Raw genomic sequence first — 15812 nt, 5'->3', positions numbered from 1 at the left:
TTTTTTTATTTCGAAACGGGGTCTCCGTTTTTTTTTTGTGCACCCTAAACATCTACTTCGACCGGCTCAACCCACTTACCAAACTAAAAACACAATATCTTACCCCCCCCCCCCCCCCCCCCCCAACGAGGAACACACACCGGAGGGCGTGCGGGCGAGCGCGATGCTCTAGCGCATCGCCATGGCGCCGCCCATGCCGGAGAGCTTAGCTGCCAGCTGCGGGTACTTCTCCTGGACGAGGATCTGCGTCCTCGTGGCCTCGGCGTAGGACAGGGCGTTCACCAGCTCGCCCTCGGTCCGGGCGAGCTCGGCGGCGCGCTCAAAGTACTTCAGCGCCTCGGTGACCTTGCCCTGCTGGAGGAGGAGCTGTGCCATGGTGGCAACGGCGATGTCGCAGTCCGGATCAACTGGGAATTGCGCGTTAGTGTATGAACCACACAAGGAGGATGGGAGAGCAGGAAGACAAGGGGGCTGAAGTAAAGGGGGCGGATTTACTGATCAGAGCCTTATGGCACAGCTTCTCGGCCTCGGAGAAGTCTTGCTTCCACTGGAACAATGCGAGCGACTTGTTGATGAGGGGGAGAACATTCATGTTCGTCGGGTTGGCAGCCGCCTCCATCTCGATGGCAGTGTCGAACTTCTCGACGGCCTCCTGGAACTTCCCCTGGTCCAGCATTAGCTCGCCGTAGTAGTTGTATACGTCTGGCGTCTTTTCGAAATTCTTCATGCAGCGACGGAAAGTGGCCATGGACGATGCTATCGAGCCCATCTTGTATTGGGTCACTCCGAGTTGGATGTGGGAGAAGATGAAGTCCCGGTCAAGATCTATCGACTTTTGATAATCCTTGGCCGCTTCGGCGAACTCGCCCTTGATGAAATGCAGTTGAGCTCTGTGGTAATAGATGTCGGGATCGTTTGCGTCCTGCGTCATCGCGTTGTTGAAGTCTTCCTCGGCTTGCTCTGGATCACCTGTAGGCTGTCAGCATGGGATCGATAAAACAAACCGAGGAGGGGGGGGGGGGGTGGTTACATACCCAACTCGAGGCTCATGCTGGCACGCTTGATGTAGCTCTGGGTCATTGCCGGATCCAACGAGATACTCTGGGAGAGATCTTGGAGAGCCTCATCGTGCTTCCCCTTGAGGCAGCGGAAGGTGCCTCGCATATTATATGCGAAGGCTTCGTACTCGCCCAGGTCGTTGAGCTCGAGGGCCTTGTCAAAGGCTGCCGACGCTTCGTCATAGCTCTCTCCTGTCTTCCTCTCTAATGCTCGCAGGCCGAGCTGAAGCTGGCCCTTGCCGGTGTCTTCGGCCAGCTCCACCGAGTCTTCCAAACCAACGGGCCGCGTCTTCTCTCTGAAGCTCTGCAGATAGTTGCCAACAAACGTGGGGCTCGGGAGCTTCGCTGGCTTCGACCCGAGGATCTCCTTTGCCTTCGACTCCGCGAATTTCTTGAGAAGCTTCTCGACAGCTTGGGCGCTTTGCTCGTTGCGGAAGTTGTCGATGATGCAGCTGGCCGTGAAGTCCAGGAGTGCTTCACTATACTTTTCAAGGTGATCATAGGCATTTGCACGACGGTTGAGGGCCTTGATGTACTGAGGATCCAGGTTGATGGCGGCAGTCGTGTCCTCGACGACCTTGTCCCACTGGGATGAGGCGTTATAGCACGCGGCACGGTTGGAGTAGTAGACCGGGTCGGGCTTGCAGAGGATGGCCTTGGAGTACAAGTCAATGGCTTTGGGGAAGTCCTTGGAGCCGTACGCCTTATTCCCGGCCTCCTTCAACTTGGCAGCATAAGTTCCACGTTGCTCTTGCGATAGCTCCAGGACTGTGTTTTCGTCAATCTCCGGCAGGTCGTCCGCGGCCTCGACGGATGCGGCCTTAGGCTGGGAAGTGCTATATTCAGTCGAGGCAGCGGTAGCCTTCTCTGCATCGCGCTCGGCTTGCTTCCGTTTCCTTCTTTCCTTCTTGCTGGGTCTGGGTGCGGTGTCTTTTGGTTCCTGGTCGGGCCGGAGCGGCGCCTGTCAGTACAAACCAACCCATATTAAGCTTCCCACTTTGCCGGGGACGGGAAGAGCATTAAGGGAAGTATCAATGAGCAGACGAAGGAAGGCTTACAGAGCTGTTCCTTATGTAATATACAGCTCCGGCAGTTGTGACCACCACGGCAACACCAGCAATTGTGTACACAACGGCCTTGTTCTCAGAAACCCAACTCGAAATCCGGTCCCAGACTGACGGGTCCGAGGGAAGCACGGCGAGCTTCTCCGGAGGCATTGGTGGCGGTATGACAGACATGATTGTGACAGAGAAAAGGACCTCTGGAAGGAAGAGGATAAGAACAATGCCGTTCGGAGAGATATTAGGGTTGGAAACGACAAACTGCAGCGATGTTCCAACGGCGTGATGATGTAGTTGTATTAGCACCTGACTGCAGACGCTCAAAAAAATTGGTCGGCGCGACGGTTAACTTTGGCAGGTAAATTACTTGGCAACCACTGGAAGCTCCACGCGGTTTTTCCGAGGCCCAGGTCAGTTAGGTTGCTGCCTAAGGCAGAACTCCGTCATTCTAGAGGCACAGCACAGTACCAAAGTACGGATCCGAACAGTACGTAGATTTGGAGTCTGGAAGGGAGTGCATTGGAAGCAGCCACGAAATACCTGCCTGTCTTCACAACTATTAAATATTGGGTAGGTTGCTCGAGCTGGTTTCACTCATTTAATGGATAGGTAGGTACTCAGTGCTCGTGTTGCACGAGCAAGGTCCTTAGCCCAGCAGCAAATGATTGTCCATGCCTAATTTGCACTGTGGAATCTCCGCATCGAGGTTTCCTCTTGACTTAAACAACGGGAGATATAAGTGCCCTACTCGCTGTGCCGATTTATTATTATTTCTCAGACTGTCCCGGTGTTTCTCCCCTCTCGAGGAGTACTTCCGCAGACCACAATGGCAGAGACGTTTCAGATCTTCACTTCTTTTCGTTATGACCCTGTTCTCCTAGAGGTCCCTGGCAGCGCACTAAAGCACGCAGGCTGGAACCGGGAGAATCCCTCGCCGCTGTATATGCTGGACTTCCATCGTGACCGCATGCTGAGAGCGGCCACCCACTGGGGTTGGGATGCAGCTGTCCATGTTCTCAGTGGCGATGTGGGTTTGCACACCCTTTCGGAATCCGTAATCAAGGCATTGGGACAGAGTCAAGGAGCACCTTCCAAGGTTAGAGTGGATATCTCAAGGGAAGGAGAGTTGGGAGTTGTGGCATCTGAAGTCCCAAAGCGAGCTCTTGCCAACCTGTTTCCGGAAAGGCTCCCCGTGCCAGGGAAGACAGAGACGAGCGAGGTCTTTCCTTGCAAGGACCTGGCGTTTGAGGTGGTCCTCGATAAGCAGAGGACTGGGCGTTCCGAGTACACGCACTTCAAGACTACCCGCAGGGCCATGTACGACGAGGCGCGGCGAAGAGCAGGGATCGGCCTTCCTACTCAGAAAGAGGTGCTTATTATCAATGATGCCGACGATTCGATCATGGAAGGGAGCACCACCACTCCTTACTTCTGGAGAGGCGGACGATGGGTAACGCCGCCGGTTTCATCCAGATTTACATTCCAAGACGGAAGTGGCGGAAATGACGGGACATCAAGAAGGTGGGCGTTAGAAAGGTATGTTGTCGACTCCATTCACACGTCCTGGGCCCCGGTTCACCGTTATTAGGGCGCTCGCCGTTGAGGAAGTGGTCAAGGCCTCCTCCCTTGAGGACGGCGAGGAATGTTGGCTGAGCAACGGGGTCAGGGGTTTCACTTTTGGGAGGATCAAGCTTGACTGAGCCCAGCTATCTCCTTTATCTGGAACTCCATCTCACCCGTCTAGTTCTACAACGTCCATTCTCTCCAGATGACAGAGAGTACCTTCGGTTACGCAGAAAGTCAGATGGTTGGCGGGATAGCCCTTCTCAGAAGGGGACCAGATCTATGAGGTCGGCATGGATGTTCCCCGAACTGCCGCCTTGAGGTGAAAGATCATTCTCCTTGGATAAAGGATACGTAGAGAGGATGCTGAGTCCGTCACCGACCTAGGTGAGGATGGGGATGAGGATGGGCGTCTTGAACTAAACATCACAGCGAACTAAGAAACTGTGTGTATCTAAATCCCTACCCCCCTCACCTCTGAATCTCTCCCTCTCTTTGGTGTACTCGATCCGCACCCTTGTTACCTCGTCGAGCCCTTTCAATGCCATGGGAACTGAAACACATCCCCAGACGACAGTTAGGAAACTTCCAACAACACTTACTGTCGCACAAGACAGGATGTGCAAGAGCAGTGGCCGCAAGTCGTCACATGCGCCGATGTATGGGGGAACTTTCTCGGCGCTCTGGACGGCTCGTCATTGTTGGACAATTATACTGAGCAGCTGTCTTCCGTACCGTAGTAGTAGATCGAGTGCTTGAATCGGAAGGGCGCATATGGAGTCATCGGGCAGAGGGGTGCGGTATTTAGGTGCCAATGAAACACGTCTACGAGGCATAGAGTAAAACAGGGGGTGCGAACCACACCAACCCGATGTAGAGGTAGGCAGCATTTTACATAGTCTATGATGCCTTCCACATCATAGAACATCAGGCGGATATACCTCTTACGGGACTAACGAGATGTGAAGATGCTGTCAAGATGCCTTCTGGCCAGTATTTCTAACAGCTTCTACGGGACATTCCACGGTTATATTGGCAAGGCCAGTTTATATGCCTATCAAGAACTTTGATTAACGTATCACACGTTGCTGCTCATCAATACTCAGACAGCTTTTCTATTTGTAGAATCGAGGTATTGGGGCAAGCGTTTCGCCACTGGATCTTCAGAGCAACGTATTTATATCTCGAGATTTATATCGTCTATTCGCCCTTGCCAGGGATGCTCCGCCTGCAATTGGATCAAAGAATTGGAGCAACGCCGTCATGACCTCCATCCAGAAATAATTTTTACTGGTTGGCAGGTCGCGTTCTGAGGCTGCAAACCGGGTTTGCTTGCTTGTCCCTGGTTGTGATGCATTTTCTCCCGCCTGACTGCACCGTACCTGCCAAGGTTGCCTCTTTGAGACGTTCAGCCCCCGGAACATGGCGTCACTGCCGGCTTCGTTCTGGTTGTGGTCGTTACACACAAAGATGGTCAACTTCCTATGTTGGGAAGTGCAACTGACTTGGACATGAGACCAGACTGCCCGATGGCACACGTATAAGTACTGCTTGGGTGGTAGTCGGATGCTTCCAATCTCCCTCGTCAACCTCCCTTCATTACATGGCCCTTCGTTATCCTGCCCTTCGCTACACCTACCGCAGTTTCATCGATCAGGGTAGATTCCGATCTCCACGCAAGTTTGTGACCTCCACAATGGAAGCAGTCTTTGAGACACAGGCCAAGTTCAGGAGCGAACGTGACCTCCAGAAAATCCCCGTCATCCCAAACAAGAATTATAAGCGCGATGGCACAAAGTCTTACGTCTATTTGCTGAATCGCTTCGGTTTCCAACCAACCAAGCCCGGCCGTTATTTCCACCAGAAGCGGGTTCACCAGCGAGGGCTTGCTAGTGGCACCGCTGCCGTGGGTGGCCGCGTACAGATGCAGAAGCGACTGGTGAAGAAGGCTAGTCCAGATGACGCCGAGACCGGCGAGGTCACCGCTGAAGACCAGCAAAACGATTCCATGTACCTATGCGAGGTCGAGATTGGCACTCCTCCGCAGAAGCTGAAGCTCGATTTTGACACGGGCTCATCTGACCTTTGGGTGCCGTCACTCCCAGTGGGAAAGCAATACTCCGGAATATTCTAGCTAACACACGCACAGGTGTTCTCCACTGAGCTTCCAGCTGGTTCCCGGTCCGGCCATAACATCTTTGACCCCTCAAAGTCCTCAACCTTCAAGAAGTCACCGAGCGAGGCCTGGGAGATCCAATATGGAGATGGCAGCTCTGCTTCTGGTGACGTCGGGACAGACGTCTTGAGCATTGGCGGTCTCAATATCAAGAACCAGGCTGTCGAGTTAGCCAAGACTCTCGCTGCCCAGTTCGCGCAGGGGACCGGAGACGGCCTTCTTGGACTCGCCTTCCCGGAGATCAACACCATAACCACGAATGGTTCCCCCGACCCGCAGCCGACACCCGTTGCAAACATGATTTCGCAGTCGGACATTCCCAAGGATGCGGAACTCTTCACGTCGGCCTTCTACAGCACCCGAGACTCGGAGTCGAACTCGTTCTACACCTTCGGCTGGATCGATCAGGATCTCGTCTCGGCGTCGGGCGAGGATATCTCGTGGGCCGGTATTGACAGCTCCCAGGGGTTCTGGATGTTCAACAGTGCCAGCGCCACTATCAACGGCCAACAGATCACGCTGTCTGGCAACACGGCCATTGCCGACACCGGTACAACCCTTGCGCTTGTCTCGGATAAGGTCTGCGACGCCCTTTATAAGCAGATCGACGGTGCCACCTACAGCGAGCAGTACCAGGGCTACATCATCCCCATGAGCGTGAAAACGAACGACTTGCCCGACTTCAGCGTCGCCATCGGCGATAAGGAGTTCGTCATCCAGAAGGAGGATCTCGTCTTCGCCCCCGTCGACAGTGACAACTGGTACGGTGGGGTCCAATCGCGCGGCGAGAACCCCTTCGACATTCTCGGCGATACCTTCCTCAAGTCTGTCTATGCGGTGAGTCCAGTGTCTTGATCGCAAAGCCGTTGCCCCCGAGAAAAGGGAAAGAACGAGCGAAGAGCTGACAGATTTGTTCGGGCTAGATCTGGGATCAGGGCAACAGCCGTTTCGGGTGTGTTCCCAAGATCGAGAAGACGCAGAGTTTGGAGCCTCCAGCAAGTGGCTAAGAACGGGAGATGTTGAAATGGGTATCTTGGCGCGGGACTCTTGCAGAGAAGTAAAGGCGATTCCTGATTGGTCCGGGGATGGAGTTTGCGTGGGGGTCACCCCGCGAATTCCACGCTGTCGGGTATCTCACTTGCCGCCAAATGACAGGGCCCTGGTTCACGGCTTACAGTTCCGCTGCGCTAAGAATCAGGAATGGCATGGGTTGTCTGTTGCTGTTACCTTCTTTCCTTACTTGGCAGGGTAGGCACACACCACACCAAAGAATGGACATACCGGTATTTGATTTTGAAGACCTACATATGTTTGCACCTAGCCTAAATTAGGGGGCAGGTAGATATCAAGGGAAAGACTGCAGCCCCAAACAACCCAACTCTTTGTTCTAGAGCAGCTGACAAATGCTTGCGGAGCGCTGGGCCAAAGGGAACTTACGCAGTAGGGTTGGCGTGTCCAGGTTGAGAGCCGGGAGCCAACCAAATTTCAAAACGGCGCCGAGTCAAGACATTGGCACGCCAGGATCAACGGTTGGAACCTTGCGTGCAAAACTACGGCAACATGCGGACAGCACCGTGCTTTGGGCGAGGATTCACTTCTGCGTAGGTATTCCGTAACCCTTGCTGCTCCCCAACCTCAATCTACCTAATTATCTCTGGGGAAGCAAGGCCGCGTCTGGCGCTGTTGCTAAGGTGGTAGGTAGATGATGCAAAGCATACATCTGGGTTGGAAATCCAGAGCCATTGAGAAGCATCAAGCATTCCGAACCTGTCGTCTTAATGGCACAGACGTTGCTGCAGGCCCACCCACCCACACGCGCATTACACGACCCGGCCAGTTCGTGACCGTTAGCCCCCATCAGCTCTCTCATCCGGATTGGAAGGTTCTTGGGCCTGCCAGGCAGCAAAAGCACTCGAGTCCGGGTGCGGACGACCAATGCCTTGCCCGTGAACTGCAGCGTGTTGTCAAAGATATGGGAGATGGGCGGGAATGGGCGGGGAGAGTGGTTCTTTTTCATCAGAAGACCGCGTCCCGGTGTGGTTTCTGAATACTACTTCTCGTCATGCCCGATGAGCTGGCTTTGCTGATGATGGGCACTGTGGTCTGGCCTGTGATCTGTGATGTAATGACGGGAGGCGGGTGCTGCTTAGTGGTAGCCCGCCTACGCTTACGTGCTATGCTATGTGAGGTAGCTAGCTACCTACCTAAGGTAGGTTCCATGTTAGTTGGTAAATGCCCACCAGGTTACCGCTCTTTTTGCCCGCAGTGACCAGCCGCCAGTCTCGAGGAGGGCGTGGATTAAAAGCCCCGGCGAGCAGCGAGTGACTCACGAACAGCTACACCCGTTCTACACACATGAAAGCTATCTCTTGGTGAGGGGTGAAGGGGCGGGATGAGGGAAGTCGAGGACGTAGGTAGTTAGGGAGGTACTGTACATAACCTACCCTACCGCCGTAAATCCACATTCACAGGCCCTGTCACCTAATTTGAGTCCCAATCCCTGATGACAACCCCAATTCACCACCTCCAGCCTATTAAGAAGAAACAAGAGAAAAACAAGAAATAAAATCCCATAATAATAATAGTCTGAGAAACCGAGCAGCCGCTTTTTGCAGCCTCATATCCTGCCGGAATCTCCTTGGCAAGCAGTGATTTTTTTCTCTTGACGGCTTGATTAGGTACCTACTTTTACCGCTTTGCGAAGGTTGTCTGTGTTCTTTCTGCCCCTGCCCTTTTTTTGTTTTATTGCCGAGCGTCGCCCTTCCCTTGCCAGCCTACCAAGTCAGGCAAGATTATTTCTGCAGCGCCGTTCCTCGCCAACAGCAATACCTCGCCGTCGAATTAACCAGACCCGCCTCGGGCTACAGTACACGAAACATACGTCGGCAATCTCTTTGTCTACCGCAGGCCGGTTACGGTTTCGGATATTTCCTTTCTCTGCCGAGCCCTACGGAAAGTCGAGAAAGCGAGAGAGAGCATCATCTGCTCTGCCCGCCGCCACCGTATGACCTCGCTGACTCGGCGGCATCGCAGCTTCCTGCATCCCTTGCGGCCGCAGCACTCGCCCATCTCCCTCCCTCCGTGCTGTTTCACACCATCGACATGCACATGATGGCTGCCGCGGTGCCGCGACGCAGAAAGTTCATCGGCCACAGACGCCGCGTCGAGGACGAGGGCGAGGACGAGGGCGGTCTTGGAACGGTGGACCTCGATGACGACTCCCTGACCGAGGGCTCCGTCGGGAGCGATGACAACGACCACGCTGATGATAGCGACACGAGCAACATCGACGAGACATCGCCCACACCGCTCAATGCCACCAAGGCTGCGGGCCACGGAGCTGTGAAACCAGCTCAACGCCGCCAGGCCGACGAGGCCCCCTCCAGCGCGCCCGATGCCACCAAACCGGCCCAACCGGTCATGACGGACACCGACATCATGCTCAACGGCCTGTCCATCTCTGATGAGACCGCTCCTGCTCAAGAGATGAACTTTGATGACGTCCAAAAGTCGCCCACCAAGGACTCGGCTCCCGTCATTGTGAGCTCCGCCTCTGCTCCGCAACCCCAACCGCGAGCGCCTCTGCACGAGCGACGGCGACGGGAACAGGAGGAGTACAGGCGGAAGAGGGATGAGGATCCTGCCTTCGTGCCCAACCGGGGGGCATTCTTCATGCACGACCACAGACATGCCGGCCCCGCGGCAAACGGCTTCCGTCCTTTTGCAAGAGGAGCTCGCGGCGGCCGAGGCCGTGGCGGTTTCGGCGGCGGGCTCTTTGTGCCGGTGCAGTATGTCAACACATGCCCATTCCCTTCCCGTCTCTTCCCTATCTTCTTCCCCCGTCCCCCCGTTCCAACGTCGTCATCTACTGACATGACTACCATCTAGGCAATTCCAGACTCCCTCGGATCCGACAGCCAATGCACCATGGACCCATGATATGCACGAGGCCGTCACCGACCAGCCGCCAGCTCGACCGATCCGCCATGTCTCAAACCACGAAGGGCCACCAAATGGAAATGGCATTATCCCGACATGCCCGCAGAACCCAACCCCCATCAACCGCACAATGTCCACCGAGAAACACATCGCCAATGTACAGATCCGGGTGTTCTTCCCCCCGATGAAGACGCCCGTCGTATTCTCTGGTGTGGCTGTGAAGCAGTACACAAAGCTGCCCGACCACCGGCCACCTCTGCGGCGCGACAAGCCTGTGCGGATATCACTGCCAGACGCACCGCCCCGGTACATATTCCCCGCGATGGATAGGTCCTTCATATTCATCCCCCGGGCTATGCGGCCGAACCAGCAAAGGTTGCGTGGCAAGGGCCCGCGGTCTGCCATGGGCTCCATGGGAGGGTTCTCTCGCCGCACCAGTGTGTTCGGCGGCAGCTTCTATGGCAGCACCTACAGCCCGAGCATCGCCTTGAGCCGACGGTCGTCGCTTGCTCCTGAGATGGGCCGTGACTACATCCTCTCGCCAACCGGGTCGGCCATCTCACGTCCTCCGATTCCCATGGACAATGGTAGGCCTGTCGTCCGTCTACCTCCTCTTGCTCATCCGAATCAGGGTGCTCCTGCTCCGGACATGGCGTCTCCTATGGGCGTCCAGAGGTCGACTGGAAGCGGAGACTTTTCCATCTCCGATTTGCCGCCTCCTCAAACCCACCCTCTGCCCCAGAAGCCTACTTTCCAGGAGAACCGACCGAACTCGATCCCCATGCACCAGCCCCGGCCGCAGAAGACCGTCTCCGTCGAGTACATCGAATCACCATCGCAGCCTTACCAGCAAGCGTTCCACCATCAGTACCCCATCCCGGCATCGACTGGTCCCTCGCAGGAATCCCACGCCCGGAACCTATCGTATCCCTCGCAGCATTCCACTGGCACGCCGCTCTCTCAGATTCCCGAGCGAGCCATCCACGCCGCGCCATTCCAGCCCAACGCTTATCAACAGCAGGGGTTCTACAATCAACAGTACCAGATGATGCAGCCCCAGCAAGGATACTACTACCCCCCGACTTATGGCGGCAATGTAGCTCCCAACACCGGCGCTCCCGGGTTCCCTGGTGGGCAGCCAGGCCAGACGCCCGGCTATACCCAGCCCGCTCAGGGAGATTCTAATGCCGCCGGGCGGACAAACGGGCAGACTGCTCCATCGTCCAACTTGGTTGCTCAGGAAGTCAATGGGATGGTCTACTACTACGACGCTTCTCAGCTGCCTGCCGTGCCGGGATTCCAACCCTACCCTGGCGCTCAAAGCTTCGTGCCCGGTGTCGTCAACATGGGTGGGATGGTGACGCCCAGCCCGGACGGGTTCTACTATCCCCAAGCCCCCCCTTCCGGCGTAGTCTATTATCCGCAATAGGCTTGGTAAAGAATGAGGCGGGCCTGATGTCACATGGCTGGAGAACTCGCGGCTTTGTATCCCGGGCGTCGAGGATAATAGGCATAGGTGTTGTGCAATGCCACATTACATGTTGACAGACAAAAGGCGCCATTTCTTCTGGGCTCCCCCTGCAGGATGAAGGACAGAGGGCGAACGCCGGCGGACTACCTACTTTTTCGCTCCCCCAACACTTTTCGATACTCGCTTTAATTCCAACCGCTGCTCGACATATCTAGCTACCGACCCGCTGTCACGACATACTTAACCCCCACGCCTCATCGTATCTTATATTGGGGTCTTCAGTCGCTGGATGGTTGGTTGCTCGGTAGGGCGAAGTCGACGCGCAGTTCGTTTGCTTTTGGTCTCGTTCGTTTGGCTTCCATGTTGGGTTGGTCATGACAATCCTTGCTACATATTGCGGGGGCCCCCCGGGCGTTGTTGTATTACTCAACAATCAACAACACGGATCCTATAGGGCATCCGATGGAATCAGGTTAGGGCCAGTTGCAACAGGCCTCGGGAGAAGGGTCAGGTTAGGGCCAGTTGCAACAGGCCTCGGGAGAAGGGGGGTGGCGGCGCTGATGTTGCGAAGGAAGGTGGAGGAGGACGGACAGAGAGGAAATCTGGAGGCGGCAGTTGTTTGCATCCCGGTCCTTGTGTGGGAAAGAAAAAAGAAGCCGAGTCTCGAACACACGTCAAAGCAGCAAAAGCCTCGTCCCTACCCGTCACACAGCCGCGGTGTTTTATTTTCCTTCTCTTTTTTTCACACCCCCCTTTTTCTCTTCTCACTTCTTCTTCTTCGCGCCATAGTTGCTGGTATGTTTTGTCGATTCACTCTTTGTTGGGCGTCAAAGTGTATGTTCGACTTGTGGAAAGGGGGAAATTATTGCATGGCGTTCACGGAGTAACTCGATAGCATTTGTTTAGTTGAAGACAGGTTTTGAGGCGGTTGCTTTTCATGCCACGGTGTCCAGACAGAGACACAGCGTATATTTGGTGATACTTGTCCTTTGTGAGGAAGAGTCATCTCTCATGACCCTTGTTAAACTTGCACTGCCATCCTTAGGTTCCAGGGCCCACACTCCTAGGAAGTTGGCAATGTCGTCATGTTTGTGATGCTTTGGAAGGCCACTCCAGTACCTTCTCAGGGCATGCAAACAGAGTCTACAGCTCCTAATGTACTGTACCAGTTTTCCAGTTAAGTTGCATAGGTGAAGAGCTGCCAAATGATTGGAGCCATTCTCACACCGAACGTCTGACCTAGCCAAGTCTGGCTGGCTGTAGGGGCTCCAGCAACCCGCCCCACGATTGCAAAATTTAAATTAGTCCTTCGTCATCTCGAGAGCTCGCTGCTAGCATGGGAAGATAGGTTAGATGTGTCCAGACCGAGAAAAAGCCGGCTCCCCCCTGTTTCAATGGGGAATTTGACTGAGTTCACCCCGGATATGAATACGAATAGAACACGTTAGGGTTGCGACGTGAGCAAAAGTGTATATAATGAGGAAGCCGACAAGGGGAACGGAAATTGCATCTCCTCGTCGTCATCGACCCTCGAAGTAAGGCTGGGAACAATCTTGAGTTCAACAGCACTCTACCGAATTGCTTCCACTTCACACTCAACTTCACCGAGATATGGATCGTGCTAAAGGCACCCCGGCCCCAAAGAGAACGGGCATCACCGTATTTTCAGGAGGTATGCAAGACCAGCAGACTCTGTCAGGAGTGGCCACCCAGGCTGAGCTGCATATCATTAAACTCTGACTGTTCATGCATGTACATCATAGGCACGGGTGGGAACAGCCTCGTCGATGTGTTCAACCGAATCATCGAGCGGAGAAAATGCCAGCTCAACTACATCATTCCTATCAGCGACAACGGCGGCAGCTCGTCGGAGCTGATAAGATTCATCGGCGGCCCCAGTAAGTTTCCAACCAGGCGGCGCAACACTGCACAAACCAGCACTGATACATCAATATAGGCGTCGGCGACGTCCGTAGTGAGAACCCCTTTTCCACCCCCGCCAATGGGGCTAGACCGAGCGGGCATGCTAACCGAGAACCCCTTCTCCCCTTCCGAAGGCCGCCTTGTCCGGCTGATCCCGAACCACGAGGACGACCCGGAGAGGACGGCCCTCAAGGCGCTGTTCGAGTACCGGCTGTGCCGGGACGGCGGCGAGGCGCGGACCGAGTGGCTCGACGTGGTCGAGGGCCGGCATCCGCTGTGGGCGGCCGTGTCGAGCCCCAAGCGGGAGCTGATCCGGTCGGTGCTCAACACGCTCAACCTCGAGATCGTCAAGCGGGCGAGGCCGACGTCCGTGTTCAACTTTGCCGAGGCTAGCATCGGGAACATGTTCTTGACCGGGTAGGTTTGCAGTCACGACTCTCTGCGAGGGTTTGCTGTTTTATGGGAACCCTCCGGTTTTTATATCGGACTACAAGTACTGTATATACATACACGGCCGGGCATACAAGCTGACAATTAAGACCAGGGCCCGCCTCTTCTCGGGCTCTTTCGAATCCGCAATCTACCTCCTCTCCATGATCTGCGCCATCCCGACCTCCATCTCGGTCCTGCCGGCCATCAACTCAAACTTCACGCACCACATCTGCGCTGGCCTGGAGGACGGCACCCAGATCGCGGGGCAGGTGGCCATCTCGCACCCAGCCGAGCACTCAGCGCTGCCGGACGACGACGACGGCAGCAGCAGCAGCAGCAGCAGCAGCAGCAGCAACGGTAGCAGCAATGAGCAGCGAGTCACGACACCGGGGGGAGATGGCCGGACGGGACAGGTTCCCGATGAAGACGACAACGACGACCATGACGACGGGGAGAGCCACGACCAGCAGCACGACGGCGAGGACGCCAACCTCCCCGGAAGCCTCCCCGCGCTGGGGCGGCGACACGTCGGCTTCACCAAGGACGCGGACCGCGACGACGACCTTCCGGCGCGCGTGTCGCGCCTGTGGTACATCAACCCGTACGGGCACGAGATCTGGCCGGCGGCGAACCCAAAGGCCGTCGCGGCCGTCGCGGCCAGTCACACCGTCGTCTACAGCGTCGGGAGCCTGTACACGAGCATCGTGCCGTCGGTGGTGCTGGGCGGGATCGGGGCCGCGATCGCGGACCCCGGGGTGAGGAAGCGCGTGCTGGTGCTGAACTCGGGCATCGATCGCGAGACGGGGCCGAGGGGGAGGCCGATGGGCGGGAGGGACTTCGTCGCGGCGCTGGCGAGGGCCGGGGAGGAGAGTCGGGCTGGGAAGGGGGGCGGGAGGGGGAGGAGGGGGGGTGGTGGCGGCGAGGGGGAGATGCGGCGGTATGTCACGCACCTGATCTACTTGCGGGGGAAGGGAGCGCCGGCCGTGGACGAGGAGGAGATGAGGGGGCTGGGGATCGAGTGTGTGAGGGTTGCGGCGGCCGGGATGGTCGGGGGCGGGGAGGGGGGCGGGGAGGCGGGCGGGAGGGTGCTGAGGTATGACGAGGCTGAGCTGGGGAGGGCGCTGGAGGCTATCATGGACTCCTGATATGCTCGGGTTTTGCCCTTTTGGGACGAGAGGCTCTGCACGCACACGGCTTGCCTATTGGGGTCACACTTGTCATGTATGCTACTATGTACGTATGTAAAGCTAATTCCTTGGGGGTTGGATGTTGGTTGCTTCATAATCAAACAGCCTTGATGCGGTTTCTGGCATGCTCACCAACCGCCCCATCACTGAAATTGTACGCCCTCATTGTTGATTGCCAACCGCATTGCCTTTTGGGTTGCTTCTCTGGCTGGGAATGGTGGGACAAGCCCGCGGGGAACTGCAGACTCGCAACCGAGAAGTGCAGGACGTGTGTAACACGGCCGTTTCCACCCCATCGAACTGATAGCTCCAAGCAATGCGATGGACTGTCTCCTGTTGCGGGTAGGTCCATTCCACCATCGTCTTGGAAGGCTCTTAAAATAGTTACTTTACCTCGTAAGTAATCTCGGGCTGGGTCACGCACGCCCTAGGAGGCATTCCGCATTTGGTAAATTGCTTTCTGATCTCGGTAAGGCTGCCGGAGTCTTCAGTTGAGATGGGGGAAGCGAAGCAATGGTCGGGTCCCTCGGTGTCAGGCCACCACCTGTTACGTCCCGTTATGGAGCAACAATGTCTACGTAATGCGGGCGCCTCCCTTGCCCAGACACGCTAGCTGCCACCCAATGCCGTCACTGGGAAGCATTCCAATGCAACTGGGTGGAGACTGGGGGAGACGTCAAGTGCGGAGAGGCTCAGTGGATTGGGGCGCGCAACAGGTGAGGGGTCAGTCAGCTGCTGTTATCCCACGGTAACTTCCAGATTGCCGTTGTACTGTACATACCTTCGTCTGAATCCCGAATCTACTATCAAAGTAGATGGAGTAAACAGTTCTCTAAGATCCCAAACTGGTCTGTCTGTAAGCTTCATGTATCAGATGGGGCTAACCTGATTGCTATTACGGCTTAAGTAGGCACCCAAGCTGAGGTGTGCGAGTCAGCACCTTATCGCCATCGGTCCAGGAATAGAATGGCCGGTTTGCAGGTGACCAAGACTGAAGCCTCG

The 15812-nt window shown here is 55.9% G+C and overlaps 4 protein-coding genes across 4 annotated transcripts; 3 read left to right on the top strand and 1 right to left on the bottom strand.

Annotated features, from left to right (window-relative positions):
• Window positions 1-122: 122 nt before the first annotated feature.
• QBC33DRAFT_526441 (mitochondrial outer membrane 72K protein) lies at window positions 123-2507 on the bottom strand. Its single transcript, XM_060426895.1, has 4 exons — window positions 2117-2507; window positions 1035-1998; window positions 496-969; window positions 123-407 (listed from the first exon to the last, which is right to left on the bottom strand). The coding sequence occupies exons 1-4, from the start codon at window positions 2294-2296 to the stop codon at window positions 169-171; spliced, it is 1857 nt and encodes a 618-aa protein (XP_060287204.1). The 5' UTR covers window positions 2297-2507; the 3' UTR covers window positions 123-168.
• A 438-nt stretch (window positions 2508-2945) lies between these two features.
• Window positions 2946-6865, top strand: QBC33DRAFT_575886 (aspartic peptidase domain-containing protein; the record flags this gene model as incomplete). The annotated part of the gene is made up of 4 exons (XM_060430864.1): window positions 2946-3659; window positions 5409-5771; window positions 5847-6695; window positions 6782-6865. The coding sequence occupies 4 exons, from the start codon at window positions 2946-2948 to the stop codon at window positions 6863-6865; spliced, it is 2010 nt and encodes a 669-aa protein (XP_060287203.1).
• Window positions 6866-8969: 2104 nt separating this feature from the next.
• On the top strand, window positions 8970-11226 carry QBC33DRAFT_444953 (CASC3/Barentsz eIF4AIII binding-domain-containing protein; the record flags this gene model as incomplete). The annotated part of the gene is made up of 2 exons (XM_060424297.1): window positions 8970-9646; window positions 9747-11226. The coding sequence occupies 2 exons, from the start codon at window positions 8970-8972 to the stop codon at window positions 11224-11226; spliced, it is 2157 nt and encodes a 718-aa protein (XP_060287202.1).
• A 1291-nt stretch (window positions 11227-12517) lies between these two features.
• Window positions 12518-15220, top strand: QBC33DRAFT_597598 (UPF0052 domain protein). The gene is made up of 5 exons (XM_060431934.1): window positions 12518-12940; window positions 13032-13166; window positions 13226-13243; window positions 13326-13608; window positions 13736-15220. The coding sequence occupies exons 1-5, from the start codon at window positions 12880-12882 to the stop codon at window positions 14766-14768; spliced, it is 1530 nt and encodes a 509-aa protein (XP_060287201.1). The 5' UTR covers window positions 12518-12879; the 3' UTR covers window positions 14769-15220.
• The last annotated feature ends 592 nt before the right edge of the window (window positions 15221-15812 follow it).

This window comes from Phialemonium atrogriseum (assembly GCF_030411735.1).
Source record: "Phialemonium atrogriseum strain 8032-3 unplaced genomic scaffold QBC33scaffold_3, whole genome shotgun sequence".
Classification (NCBI taxonomy): Eukaryota; Fungi; Ascomycota; class Sordariomycetes; order Cephalothecales; family Cephalothecaceae; genus Phialemonium; species Phialemonium atrogriseum.
Note: the sequence above shows the minus strand (reverse complement) of the source record. Positions and strands in the feature narration are given on the sequence as shown.